Source organism: Lutra lutra, chromosome 3, assembly GCF_902655055.1.
Source record: "Lutra lutra chromosome 3, mLutLut1.2, whole genome shotgun sequence".
Lineage (NCBI taxonomy): Eukaryota > Metazoa > Chordata > Mammalia > Carnivora > Mustelidae > Lutra > Lutra lutra.
Window position 1 is genome coordinate 147496971 of NC_062280.1, and position 15073 is coordinate 147512043.

The 15073-nt window shown below is 38.7% G+C and overlaps 1 protein-coding gene across 6 annotated transcripts in view; it reads left to right on the forward strand.

Annotated features, from left to right (window-relative positions):
• VWA8 (von Willebrand factor A domain containing 8) overlaps window positions 1-15073 on the forward strand; it is a 339288-nt gene that overhangs the window by 115766 nt on the left and 208449 nt on the right. For all 6 annotated transcript variants that reach the window (XM_047720038.1, XM_047720036.1, XM_047720035.1 and 3 more), the window contains 3 exons: window positions 1617-1785; window positions 4132-4209; window positions 11735-11850. In XM_047720038.1, the coding sequence (XP_047575994.1) occupies window positions 1617-1785; window positions 4132-4209; window positions 11735-11850 (363 nt within the window). The remainder of the gene's footprint in view (window positions 1-1616; window positions 1786-4131; window positions 4210-11734; window positions 11851-15073) is intronic.

Sequence of the window (15073 nt, forward strand, 5' to 3'; positions counted from 1 at the left end):
TAATATTCTAGCTGCTTAATCACTTAACTGTTGGGTTCTGTTATAATAATTAATGGCAATGAATAGTCCATTTCTGGAGAAATGCCAGTTATGTACCTGAATTTTTATTTTTGTGAAGATCTTGGTGAGTGTTTGCATTTTATCTTTTGTTTCTCATAGCAAGGATGATATTCCCCTTTAAAGTTATATTTCCACTGGGGTTTAGAGGACAATTAATAAGAACTGACAATATCACCCACATGATTATATCATAAGGGGTATCTAGTCTGTCTCCAAGACATACTCAAGTCATTTTGCAAATGATGGAAAGTCTTAACCTTATTCTTCTATGTGTCCTAGAATATTTACATCCTCAGATTCCCTAGCAGGGATTTATAAAAGAGGTCACTTTAAAAACAGTATTTCTGGGGTGCCTGGGTGGCTCAGTTAGTTAAGTGTCTGTCTTCGGCTCAGGTCATGATCTCAGGGTCCTGGGATCGAGCCCCACACGGGGCTTGTTGCTCAGGGGGGAGCCTGACTCTCCCTCTGCCAGCTGCTCCCCCCACTTATGCTAACTCTCTCCCTTGCTCACCCTATCTGAATGAATAAGTAAAATCTTTTTTTTTAAAAAAATCACAATATTTCCTATAAAATGACAAAAGAGTGAATTATATAAAAGTTTAATTTTTTCTATCTTTTGAAGACCTAAGTATTCTTATTGTCAATCCAGATTTTAAATTTAACCTAGCCCCTTATGCTGCTCAAATTTTTCTGTGTTGTGAAAAATGTTTTCATCCTGGATCTTACTCCTTGGTCTTTCTCTGATTGACATAGAGTGGGTTCCTTGTAAGACAGGAGATTTTTTGAATAAAGAAAAGGAATCTTGGGGCGCCTAGGTGGCTCAGTGGGTTGGGCCGCTGCCTTCGGCTCGGGTCGTGATCTCAGGGTCCTGGGATCGAGCCCCGCATCGGGCTCTCTGCTCGGCAGGGAGCCTGCTCTGCTTCCTCCTCTCTCTCTGCCTGCCTCTCTGCCTGCTTGTGATCTCTCTCTGTCAAATAAATAAATAAAATCTTTAAAAAAAAAAAAAGAAAGAAAAGGAACCTAGGTAATGAATATGAACTGGATGGAATTTTGTCTCAAGGGACGATGGAGAAAATTTACTGGAGACATAACAACATATCCAAATAGTGGTTTGTGCAGGGATAGAGATCATCTGTGCAAACAATACATCATGTTTTAGCAGTAGATGATTCCTTTTTCCTTTTTTTTTTTTTTTTAAGATTTATTTATTTATTTGCGAGAGAAGAGTGAGTGGAGGAGTTGCAGAGGGAGAAAGAGAGAATTTCAAGCAGGTTCCATACTCAGCACAGAGTCTAGTGTGGGACTCGATCTCATGACCTGAGGTAAAATCAAAAGTCGGACTCAACTGACCGAGCCACCCAGGCACCTTTTTTTTCCTGTTTTTTAGTAAGTTCCTAGGACATCCTGATTTTTTTTCATCCTGATTTTATTCTGTGGATAATGGCTTTGACTGTCTTAACAGCAGTAGGCTTATTGTTACCTAGGCTTTAGCTACCATGACCTAATTTCTAATATGAAAGTTTATGTTCGTTTGTTTTATTATTTTTCCCTTTTAGATCCATTTTTCCTGTCCACCCCTCCTTCAGAATCATCGCCTTGGCAGAGCCCCCAGTTATTGGAAGCACAACACAGCAGTGGCTGGGACCAGAATTCTTAACTATGTTCTTTTTCCATTATATGAAACCACTTGTCAGAAGTGAAGAAATTCAAGTGATAAAGGAAATGGTAAGAGTAAGGCTAGCTCTAGGCTGTTGAGTTCAGCTGTCAGAGCAGAGGTGGACATTTCTGGCTGCTTCTTCCCATTTACTCCCAAATTTCCTGATTTAATGGTTCTCACACTTAAGCACTTTTCAGAATCGCTTGGATCGCTGTTAAAATGCAAGTTGCTGAGTCACTAGGTCTGGGGCAGTACATGATAATTTGCATTTCTAAAGTTCTTAGGTGATGCCCTTGCTGCTGATCTAGAGACCACACTTTGAGAACTGTGGATGTAAGCCGTCTCCTCCACTTTCCTCATGTGGAGGCAGTTTTAGGATTCATTTTCCTTCTCTATTCAGCCAGAGATGACTATTTTAAGTTCCTACTCTAAAGGGAGACCAGGGCATCTGGGTGGCTCAGTGGGTTAAGCCGCTGCCTTCAGCTCAGGTCATGATCTCAGGGTCCTGGGATCGAGTTCCGCATCGGGTTCTCTGCTTGGCAGGGATCCTGCTTCCTTCTCTCTCTCTCTCTGCCTGCCTCTCCATCTACTTGTGATCTCTCTCTGTCAAATAAATAAATAAAATCTTTAAAAAAAAAAAATAAAGGGAGGCCAAATATACTTTAGTTCCTTAGATTTTAGAAAATACGAAGTCGCCCTGTTCCCCTCAGTACTGTATTGTATCCTGTACTTACTAGTTATCTGGTGGCGTGCAGTGTGCGCAATGCATTATTTCAGTGTCTGCCTTAAGTGCTTCACACTTTTGGAGTTCTAGAACTGCATTGTTTAAAGTAGCACCAGCCACATTCAATAAATTTTTTAAAAATATTTTATTTATTTATTTGACAGAAGTCACAAGTAGGTAGAGAGGCAGGCAGAGAGAGAGGAGGAAGCAGACTCCCCGCAGAGCAGAGAGCCCAATGCGGGGCTCCATCCCAGGACCCTGGGATCATGACCTGAGCCGAAGGCAGAGGCTTTAACCCACTGAGCCACCCAGGCGCCCCTATAGATAAAATCTTTAAAAAATAAATAAATAAATGCCAGATCCATTCCTTATCAGCTTCCAGATCTTGGGTGAATTACTCAACCATAGTTTCTTCACCTGAAGTTGGGGATAATACTGATGCTTTTATCACAGGATTTAAAGAACGAATAAGATAAAATATGTACTGAAAAGAAGGTAGAATTTTCAAGTGCCTGTCACTTGTATGACCAAAGAAACCCTGAGCAGTTTCCTTCTGAAGTGGTTACATTATACCAGTCATTGTTCTGATATCTCTCTGACCTTTTTAAATTAAAATTATAAAACATGTCATTGTTTCAGCTTAATTTCTCATAATTTAATTCAGTTAAATATTTAATTAGATTAAAGTTGTCACAGTTCAAGCAACCAGCCTGTGTTAGTTAGGCAACTGTTCTCCAGAATTCATTGATAAACTGATTATTCCGTTAGGTATGTGGTTTAAAAGTCCTTGAAAAAATGAACAGCATGGGCATCCATTCTTTGTTGCAGAATACCTATGTCACTTGGTAGATAAAAGATTACTACTAAGTGAAGGAAGGAGTTTGGTTTTAGTAAGAAAAATGCCTAAATTAGAGTTTAGAAAATCTTGCCAAAGCTAACAAACAGGGAAATAATTATAAAAAGTTTTTTTATGGGTACACTTTATGCCAGTTTTTAATTGAGTTAGAGGCTCCTTTCAGTTTTATCCTGGTGATGGAATTATAAATGAAGAGTGGCTTGGTTTCAACTACCTGATTGTTAAAGAGAAAGAAGAGGCAGAAGTGTTTCCTGGGAAAATGAATAGGCAGATTTATCCAGAAGTTGAACATGTTGCCCATTACCAGGGACTTTTTTTTTTTTAAAGATTTTATTTAGGGGCACCTGGGTGGCTCAGTGGGTTAAGCCTCTGCCCTCAGCTCAGGTCATGATCTCAGGGTCCTGGGATCGAGCCCTGCATCGGGCTCTCTGCTCAGTGGGGAGCCTGCTTCCCGCCCCCCCTCTCTGCCTGCCTCTCTGCCTACTTGTCATCCCTCTCTCTGTCAAATAAATAAAATCTTTAAAAGAAAGATTTTATTTATTTGTTTGACTGAGAGACAGTGAGAGAGCGAACACAAACAGGAACAGTGGGAGGGGGAGAAGCAGGCTTCCCACCAAGCAGGAAGCGTGATGTGGGGCTTGATCCCAGGACCCTGGGATCATGACCTGAGCCAAAGGCAGACACTTAACCACTGAGCCACCCAGGTGCCCCACACCAGGACTTTCTTAAAAATATAATTCTAATATTGTTTGCCAGGTAGCCAGAATTTCTGGTTGATTGATCAGATATCCCCGCTTAGTCTTTCTGTCTTTTCTCAATTCTCTCATAACATAGGTCCCAAATATACCTCAGGAAGCTTTGGACAGATTGTTAACATTTACACACAAACTCAGAGAGACACAGGATCCCACGGTAAGTCTGGGCTTTTTCCCATAGGATTTTTTGTTGTTGACATGCTGCTGCTTTATGTTCTCAGAGTTTAATGCTTTAAAATCTATTTTTCAAACTGGTATTTTCATCTCTTATGCTGTGCTTTGCCCTGTGCATATATTTTACCCTTTCAGTGGTTTGAACACTGACTTCAGCTACTCATGGTTGGTCTCGTAGGAGAAAACTAGCTTTAGAGCTTGGTGATCCTAGGGGTTCAGTTCTGGCCCCCGATCTCCTGTGCTGAGCAATCTCATCTAGTCTTATGGCTTCAAGTGTGACCTCTTCTGTTAACGGTGACCTCTTTCTCTTTAGCTTCTAGCTTCTCTTTTCTCATCGATTCTATGTTTGTAATTGTGTTTCCTTTCTGGGATGGTGTAAGGGTAGAAAACATTTCCCTTCTTTTCTTTTATATTCTTTGGCTGGCCTAATGATTACATTCACATGAGACAAACCTATAGGAGAAAACCCAATTTAATTCCATATGTACAGGGCCCCATAAAAATATTAGACTTATAGCAGTTATCAAAGCAGACAGCTTTTATACTTTAGAAAGACAAGAAGTTTGTAAAGAATTGGCAAGACCAGGAAGTTTGGCCTTGAGGTAGTAAATTAGTGACAAGGTAACAAAGTTTGTTTATATTGCCATCTTGGCCCTGTGTTCCTTACTGCTGGTGATAAGGATGCCTCCTACCTGCCTGGGACAGAAAGGGTTCCTTTCATAGGGCAGATTTATTTCCTGCTTTTGGGGGGCAGAGGAGGGTTAGAATGCCCTTCTTTTAATAGCTGTTTCTTATGTAACATTAATTGAAACTAACAAATACGTCAAAATGGCATATTTTGGGGTGGCATATCCTGCCCCTCCACCCCTTTGAAAATTTTTTGCCTATTATTTTAGCATTCACAGTTGAAAACGCTTTTGCACTATAACCAAAATTTCCCCCTGCTGTCAAAAATCCAATACACTCAATATAATTCATACCCTATTGGGATGAAATGAAAAGGTTTTCAATCTGAGGTTTTTAAGCAATAATTAATATTTTAAATAGACCAATGCAAATTATGTATTTGTGCACAAAGGAATAAAAGGACTAAGGAAATGTTATTTGCTTTGGGCTGGAATTTTAATACTGAAGCCTGGTTATATCATGTCATCTAAAGCATGGTTTGTGATTATATGTGCATTTGGATAGCAAGAGATGAAGAACTAATTCTTCTTTAACAAGTACAGTTTGATAAGCAAAGTCTTTTAAAACACAGGGCACATGGGGAATAAAAAAGAGGGACTTGATGTTTAAAAAGTTGGAAACCACTGCATCTGTTGGAAGGATCAAGGGCTGTCACCAACTGTGAATCTCAGTGTTCTCATCTCTAAAATACAAGTGCCATATACTTCATAAGGAGGTTGTGATGTTTAAACATGAAAATGTGTGTGAAGAATCTCTTTCTTAGTAGCTGCTTAATAAGTGGTAGTTTTTTTTCACTTCCCAACTAGATATTCTGAGATCAATATAAATCCAACATACCTTGTCTTTCCGCCTTTAAATCTATTTGTATTTCTTATTTAATTTTCTGGCTGTGTTAATAATCTGTCTCCTTGCTTTCCCGTGATCTCCACTTAACCTGATAGCAGATCTTATCAGTTTAGCATCATGATGTCTCATCCATTCTCTTACCTATTGCCGGTAATTGTCCTAGTATTTGGTTTCATAATCTTTCTCCTGAAATACTGCCCTTTCCTTTTGACTGCTGTCACCACCAACAGTTCATTCCTCATGTGGCCCTCGATTACTTTCCTGGGCCTGTTATAACAAATTACCATAAACTGCTGGTTTATAGCAACAGAAATTTATTTTCTCGCCATTCTAGGTGCCAAAAGTTTGGAATGTGTAATACTGAGTTAAAGTCGAGGTATCAACAGCACTCCCTCAGGGACTCAAGGGGAGAATCTGTCCCTTACGTTTTCCAGGTCCCAGTGGCGGTCAGCATTCCTTGACTTGGGGCCTCATGATCTTAATCTCTGCCTCCATCTTCAGTTCACCTTCCCTCCGATGTGTCTGTTCAGACCTCTGTCTGCCTCCCTTTTACAAGGGTACATGCAATTACATTTAGGGGCCACCCAGATAAAACAGGACAATTTCTTCATCTCAAAACTTTTAATTTAATGTGGTCTGCAAAGTTAACTTTGCCATATGAGGTAAAACTCGCACGTTCCAAGGATTAGGATGTGGATATCTTTGGGGAGGGGACCATTTTCCAGTTTTCACAGGACCCTTATTGATAGCCCCCGGGATTGATAACTTCATCTCCAGTTTGTCCGTTACTTGTTCTTTCTCAGCTACACCATTCTCTCTCTTGTTCCTTGAACCCACCCGTGTCTGCCTCAGGGCCCTTGGCACTCAGTATTTCCTCTGCATAGATTGTTCTTTCCCAGATAACTACAGGTTTGAATTTGCTCCGATGTCACCTTTTCATCGAGGCCTGCCTGATGTACTCCATTTAAAATCACCTTTCTGCCCCCCATTTCATTCCTCTCTCTCTTTCCCTTGAAGGTTCTTCATAAGGCTTATTACCCTTTGACGTAATATATGCTTTACTCACTTTTTTTAATTGCCTATTTCCCCTCACTCAAATTTAAGTTCCAAGAAAGCAGGGGTTTTGTTTGGTCCCTGCTGTATCCACAGCATCTGGAATTTCGCCTGCTGTGTAGTAGCTGGTCAACAAGTGTCTGTTAAGTAAATTAATGAATGGCTCAGCCATAGTATCTCTGGAGTTGCCTTTCCCAGATCCAGTTCCTAAGTCCTCCCCCCTCATTAAACTGTTAAGGGATGAAGGACAGCCTGCTGAATAAGCATGCCCACCCAGTTCCATCACACTGCATGCTGCCTTTCTAGCTTCCCTTCCTACAGCTTCTCAGCCCTCCTGCACTTCCCTTCTTCCTGCTTGCCAAGCCTGGCATATACCCAGATGCCTCCGTTGCCAGGGACACCAGAAAGCACTTTCTCCCTGTCCGCTGTCAGGTCTGTCTCAGCCACTCAGACAGAAGTAACCTCTCTCTCCAGCGTGCTCTCCTAACACTTGACTTAGGACTCTGTTGCCGACCTGTGGTAGCCGTAGCACGGGTTTATTTTCATCTCCTCAATTAGTACTTGAACTCCCTGAACACAGTGTGATTTATTCTTCTTTCTCATTTTCCAACCTGGTGCCAGGTCCATAAGAGACACATAACTAGTGTTTAGTGGATGAATGAATAAAGTGATTAAATAATTGCTAATTTATTAGTGCATTGTCCCTAGAGTTTTCTCTCCCTGAGAACAGTATATTTTCATAAAAGGAATAATTCTTGAAGAGGAAAAAGTGAAAATTTATTGAAGAAAATTTCCAATCAGATCCTTCATATTTTTAAGCTGAATTACTATAACTCATCATGCTAATACAAAAAACCTTTGAGGTGTGCTCTTAAACTCCATAACCATGGTAACTAAGGGAAATGTGCTCATATCCTCACACTCTCTTTTTTCAAGATAAAACTGCAATTAGAAATTTAATGCTATAAACGTTAAACACATGAGGGATTTTCTAATAAAGTGCATTCTCAATTTTTAATTGGTAATATGAGAGCAGAAATAAGCAAACCCTTTATTCAACATCTTACATGGCTTGACATAAAGCTTTGCTATGTTTTTTTTTTTAACACTGGGTGTTATTGTAAAGCATTTCGGTGTTGTAACTGAGAAAGCTGGTATTTTTCAAATTCGTGAGACGTCCTTACTGATCACTGGAATGAAACCTGAAGGCTGTATTCAGTGTCCTTCTTGGGTGAGGCTAGAATAGTGTACGTTACACGAGGAAGTTACTATGTGGCTTGTTGGGACTCTTGTCATGACAATCCTCAGGTTGGAGTGGTTTATCAAACATTTTCCATGATTAAAGTAGGAATTTTTTGTGGGCCCACGTATTCAGAATGGGAATTGCTGAGTCATATTTCGCTTCTGATACTTTTTTTAAAAAAATATTTTATTTTATTTTATTATTTTTTAAGATTTTATTTATTTGACAGACAGAGATTACAAGTAGGCAGAGAGGCAGGCAGAGAGAGAGAGGAAGAGAAGCAGGCTTCCCGCTGAGTGGAGAGCCCGATGCGGGGCTCAATCCCAGGACCCTGGGATCATGACCTGAGCCGAAGGCATAGGCTTTAACCCACTGAGCCACCCAGGCGCCCCATCGCTTCTGATACTTTAAATCATACTGGCTCAAATAACCTTATCCTTCTTTCTCATATCCATCAGGTGCCAACTCTCTGAAACGTTTGTTGATTCCTTCTCTCCACTCCTTTTTGCCAGTAACCTTACTGCATCTTATCATTTTATAGACAGATCATTGCGGTAGCTTTCTGTTTCCTGTCTCAGTTCTCTCTGTCCTTCAGCTACTTTGCTTGCTACCACCAGATTAATCGTTCTAAATTCATATTACCACTTTGCACATGACAAAGTCCTGTTGCCTTTAGGAGTAAGGCCAAACTCCTCCAAGGGTCAGTCCCAGGTCTTTGCTTCTTAGGAGCGAGTTTGCCAACAAGACCCTCTAGTAAAGCCGGGCTGGTTTCCTCACATTTCTGCATCTACTCCTGTTCCTTTTGCTCTCATGCCTTCGTTCATAGCATTTCTTGTGCCCACTTGAACATTTTCATTTTAAGCCCCTCTAGCAGTTGTCAAGTGCTTCACTTATTTTGGCATTAAATTGTATGCTATTTTGAATTGCAATTTATGCTTTCTTATATTTAAATATTGTCTCCATGTCTAGAATGCAAATTTCTTGAAAACAAGGATGAACCACATGTTTGCTTATAAATGGGTTCTTTGAGACATAGAATGTGTTTTTTAATAGAAAAAGGGATACATCATAAATGGTGATCATGCTCCCAACCTAGTCCCCAGAGGACCATTTATTCTGTGTTGTAGCTGAGGTAGAATACTAACCACAGCACACCAGCACCTCATGGAGCTGTGAAATACACACAGGAGGAGAGATTCCCTGCCCTTTGTTCTTCCTTGGGACCTACTGAGATCACCTTAATTGAAATGCTGAAACAAGCCAGTATGCAGTGTCTCTCCAGCATCTTGGCACCCTCCCACCATCCATCGAAAACCCTCTGCTAACTTCACGGAGTCCTCTTCTGCATTCCCTTAGGGGCTCAGGGCCACTGTACTACCCCCATCACTCCCGTGACATTTCACCCTGGCCTCTTCTGCCCTCCTAAAGGGCTCGTTGCTTTGAAAGTTCTTCTCTCTTCTGGTTTTTAATGAAAACTGCTGTCTCCCAATGCTGTTGATCTAAATTGGGAATTAATCCAATAATAATCTGATGCATTAAATTCATACTAAAATACAGGTCACATCCCCTTCCTGTGTTAGATTTTTTTTTTTTTCATTTTGAAGAGGCTGACTTTTAACAATAATTGCTGACATTTGTTGAGCACCCCTGCGTCTGACCTCTGCTAAGTGCTTTAGAGCAATTTTCTTTTCTCTCTTTTTTTTTTAGTTTCAAGTTTTTTATTTTAATTCCTATTTGTTAACATACAGTGTAATGTGTTTCAGGTATAGAATTTAGTGATTCATCACTTACATACAATGCCCAGTGCTCATCACAAGTGCCCTCCTTAATCCCCATCCCCTATTTATCCATCCTTCATCCACCTCCCCTCCAGCAACTCTCAGTTTGTTCTCTATAGTTAAGAGTCTGTTTTCTGGTTTGCCTCTTCTTTTCCTCCTATGTTCATCTGTTTTGTTTCTTACATCCCACATGTGAGTGAAATCATATGTTGTCTTTCTCTGACTCACTGACTTTGCATAATATTCTCTAGCTCCATCCATGTCACTGCAAATGGCAAACTTTCATTCTTTTCTATGGCTCAGTAATATTCCATACACACACACATACACACAGCCCATATCTTCTTTATTCATTCATTAGTCAGTGGATGTTTGGGCTCTTTCCACAATATGGCTATTATTGATAATGATGCTATAAACTTTGGGGTGCACGTATCCCTTCAAATTGGGATTCAAATTGATGGATTGGAGAGTAGATCTACTTTTAACTTTTTGAGGAACCTCCATACTGTTTTCCACAGTGGCTGCACCAGTTTGCATTCCCACCAATAGTATAAGAGGGTTCCCCTTTCTCTGCCTACCCACTAACAATTGTTGTTTTCTGTGTTGTTAATTTTAGTTGTTCTGACAGGTGTAGGGTGCTTTCTCACCATGATTTTGGTTTGTATTTCCTTGGTGATGACTGATACTGAGCTTTTTTTCATGTGTCTGTTAGCCATCTGTATGTCTTCTTTGGAAAACTGTCTATTGATGTCTTCTGCCCATTTTTTTAACTGGATTATTTATTTTTTAGGGATTGAGTTTGGTAAATTCTATAGATTGTGGATACTAACCCACATCACAACCTTAAAGGTAAAGGCGTTTTTGTCACCAATTTAAAGATCAGAAAACTGAGGCTTGAAGATGTTGAATAATCCATCAAGCTAATGCATGGGGGACTGATTTGTCTAATTCCAAAGCTGATAAACTTTGTCATTACACTACGCTGCCCACCAAGATAACTTCAAAATCACATCGATAAATATTTACTGGTACTCAGGTATCCTGAGTTCTGTACTAGCAGCTCTATTAATGGGATTTCTTATTTTTTTGAAGAATAAGAAAACAAGGTGAAATTCTTCTAGCAGTATAAGGGAAGGATTTCAGACTGCAGGCTGCCACCCACAGGACAAACCTCACACCTCTGTGGTTAGCAAACTAAACTGTCCACAATTCCTTGTCTCCATTTTATTTTTTTTAAGGTTTTATTTATTTATTTGACAGACAGACATCACAAGTAGGCAGAGAGGCAGGCAGAGAGAGAGGAAGAAGCAGGCTTCCCGCTGAGCAGAGAGCCTGATGTGGGGCTTGATCCCAGGACTCTGGGATCATGACCTGAGCCAAAAGCAGAGGCTTTAACCCACTGAGCCACCCAGGCGCCCCTCCTTATCTCCATTTTAGAAGCCATAGATTTACCTAAAGCTCTGACCATTTTCAGACTATCTGAACAGTTCAGTTTTGTGTAGGCAGGGGAAAAAAGAATAATTAGTTAATGGTTCATAAAAGCTATTTATAAGTCGGGTATGGCCTGTATTGTGTAACATCTTTCCTTCATTCATCCTCTACTCCACCCCCCAACCCAAAAAAACATGTACGAACAGCACTTAGTATAATGAAAACACTTTTATTGAATTTCACTGATAAACATGTTTATACATTTAAAAAAGAAACTATCTGTAAGGCTGCCTTAAGTGTAAATTGGTTTTCATTTATTTTTATTTGTAATTCATTAACAGTACATATGTATTTGAAGTTTGGCCTTGTCCTTCAGGAATAATGAATTCTGCTCTCACACCCATCTAAAGGGTCTCTCAGCCAAGTTGAAACAAGACTCTTAACAGGCTATCTTTGCCTTTTGATAGGCACAGTCACTGGCAGCATCACTTTCTACCAGACAGCTGTTGCGGATTTCTCGTCGGCTGTCACAATACCCTAATGAAAATCTTCACAGTGCAGTTACTAAAGCCTGCCTTTCCAGGTAACTGTGTTCTCCTTTCTCAGTGTATTCAAGTTTCTGGGTCTTTGCTAAAAGAGTAATGTAAGTTTAATTAAATAGTACCCACACATCTGGAGAAAGTATTGCCTGAATATGTAGCTATTTCAACCTCATATTTGGTTGTTAGAACATATTTTATCCTATTTAGGCATAACAACAATTTTTTTTAAAAGATATTACTTATTTGACAGAGAGAGCACAAACCAGGAGAGTAGCAGGCAGGAGAGGGAGAAGCAGGCTCATTACTGAATAATGAGCCCAATTCAGGACTCGATCCCAGGACCCTGGGACCATGACATGAGCCAAAGGTAGATGCTTAACAAATGAGCCACCCAGGTGCCCCAAAGGCAGATGCTTAAGGACTGAGCCACCCAGGTGCCCCTTAAAAATATCATTTAAGAGGGATTTTGTAGATGAGAAAACTATTTAAGTCACTTGCTTAAGTTAGAGAGTAGTAAGTAAGTAAAACTGGGTTTGGGATTTGAGCTCTGGATTATATGTCTTCTGAGCTAGTGCTCTTCAGCATTACACTGAGCACCTCCCAATTTGGCATTGGAACTTTCCATGCTTGACCCTACTCCCTACTCTCCTGTTGCCTAAATTTAACAAAGCTAATATCTTTTCAGTCTATACTAATATTTCTTATACTTGTTGGGAAATTATTATAAAATATTGGCTGATAGAATTTTCTTACAAAATCACACTTGCATGAAACTATTTTAAAAGGGTAATAAAGGCGGCAGAGGTATCTGGGTGGCTCAGTCAGTTAAGCCTCTGTCTTCAGCTCAGGTCATGATCCCACGGTCCTGGGATGGAACCCTGCAATCAGGGTCCTGGGATGGAGCCCTGCATCAGGCTCCTGCTCAGTGGGGAGTCTGCTTCTCCCTCTCCCTTGGCACCCCCACCACCACTGCTAGTGCTCATGCTTGTGATCTCTCTCACTCTCTCTCTCTCAAATGAATAAATTAAAAAATCTTTTTAAAAACAAAGAATAATAAGGATTAATAACAATGCCCAAGAAGCTCAGATTTCTTTTAGACTCTTTTCATATGATCTGCCAATTATTTTTGTGGTGGTTATGACTATTGTCCATTTATTCCTTGATTTAAAAAAACAGGAATTAAAAGAACCTATTCTCAGTTTAGGAGAATCTGAAATTGCCCTCTATCAATTTCCAGTTTAGCTGACAATTTTTCTTATAGTGAAAGTATGCTTCCTGTGTTGCAACTTAAATTTGTTCTCTCTGTGGTGTATTCAGGTAAAATAAAGCTCCTTTCTAGTGTCTTTAGAGTAATTTCTTTTAATTAATAATTATGAGAAATAATGGAATTGGTTCTTCCTTTCTTTTAAGTAGAACAATATTAGGCTTCCAAATGAAAATTAGAAAAATAGCACTTCAGTTGCTTATTTTTCAGGGTCATGATCTGAAAAAAAAAAAATATAGACAGAGAGATAGATTAATTACCTACCCGGTATTTTCTTAGTCAGAATCTTAGTCTGACTAAGGGTAACTAAATACCCTTAGTCAGAATGGGTATTGATGTATGTTAATAGGAATAAATATTCAATACTAACCAGTATAAACAGTTTTGGAGCCTAAGGGGAAATAATATTTTAGATATCAGAATGAAATAGTCATACCCAAAGCATTCTACAAACTCTTCCAAAGAATAAAGGGTGAAAACAGCAATTCACTTTGAGTCTAGCATAATTTTGATACCTGAACCAGACAAGAATAATGTATGAAAGGAAAATCATAAACCATGAAATATTTTAAATCATGAGCAATTTTAAATTATTTCAAGAATGTGAAGAAAGTTTAATATTTTTTTAGTTCACTCTATTAGTGAACTAGAAATTAGAAAAAATATTATTTTAAAAAATGAATAAAAAGGATTTGATAAAATCTAACAACCAAACCTAAAAACAAACCAAATTCTTAGTAAACCAGGAATATTCCTAATAAACCATGAAAAGAGGGATAATTCTACAATCTGATAAGGAGTATATACCAAAAATTTAGAGCAAACATCTTAATGATAAAATACTCATATTTCCTTTAGAGTTAGGAACAGAACAACAATGTCACCTTTTTATACTTTCAGCCAGTGCATTTGCCCAAAGTTATCTGATTGGCTAGATTAAAAATTCAAGAGAAACCATATAAAGTCATTAAAAAAATAGAGTTTAGTGAGATTACTTATAAATCCAAATCAGTGACATTTCTATATTCCACTAACAGTCAATTGAGGAGATCTGATTTTTTTAAAATCACCACATTCGTAATAATAGTAGAAAGCTTTGAGCACCTAGAGCAAATCAAGTTACATGTAATATTTTTATGAAGAAAAGCACAAATCTTCATTGAAAGCTGTAAAGGACTTAAGTAAAAGGGAAGCTATACCATGTTCATGGAAGGGAAGCTTCAGTATTGTAAAGCTATTTTACTCCAAATTTTATATAGCTATGACCTAATCAAATACTACTAAGGTTATACAGAATTTGACAGGCTGATCTCAAAATTGGCCTGGAAATAATAGCAAAGGAAATTTTGAAGAAGATTAAGGTGTTGTACTTTTTCTTTCTGATATCAGGATCCATCATAAAGCTATATTCATTGTTACAGTACGATATTGGTGCAAAGAATGACAAATAGACTATTAGAATAGACTACAGAGACCAGAAACAGGCCCACACATCTGTAGGAAGTTAGCATATATCAAAAGTAACATTACAAATAAAAAAAATTTTTTTTAAAGTAACATTATATAAATCAGTGTGGGAATGGATGGACTTGTCAATAAGTTATTAAAAATTAAAAATATCCATTTTATGCCATACAAAAAAGTAAAATCCAGATATATGACAGAAATGCTGTAAGCCACTCTACAAATTGTAAGCCACAGACTAAGAGATGTTTGATAAGATTTGGAATCACAAAAGGATTAGTATTCAAGGACTATAAAGTATTCAAATTATTGAGATGAAAGAATCAACCCTAAATGGGCAGAGGATGAGTAGGCATGCAAAGAAGTTAATTCAGATGACTAAAAATATTTGAAAAGATGCAGGGAAATGAGATTTAAAACATTAATCAGCTATAATTTCATACTTCTCACTTCTCTGACAATGACATAGTTAGCCTGAGTTAGCCTCAGGGAACTACTTCTGTTCTTGTGTTTCCCATAATGTAGTTGAATCATTC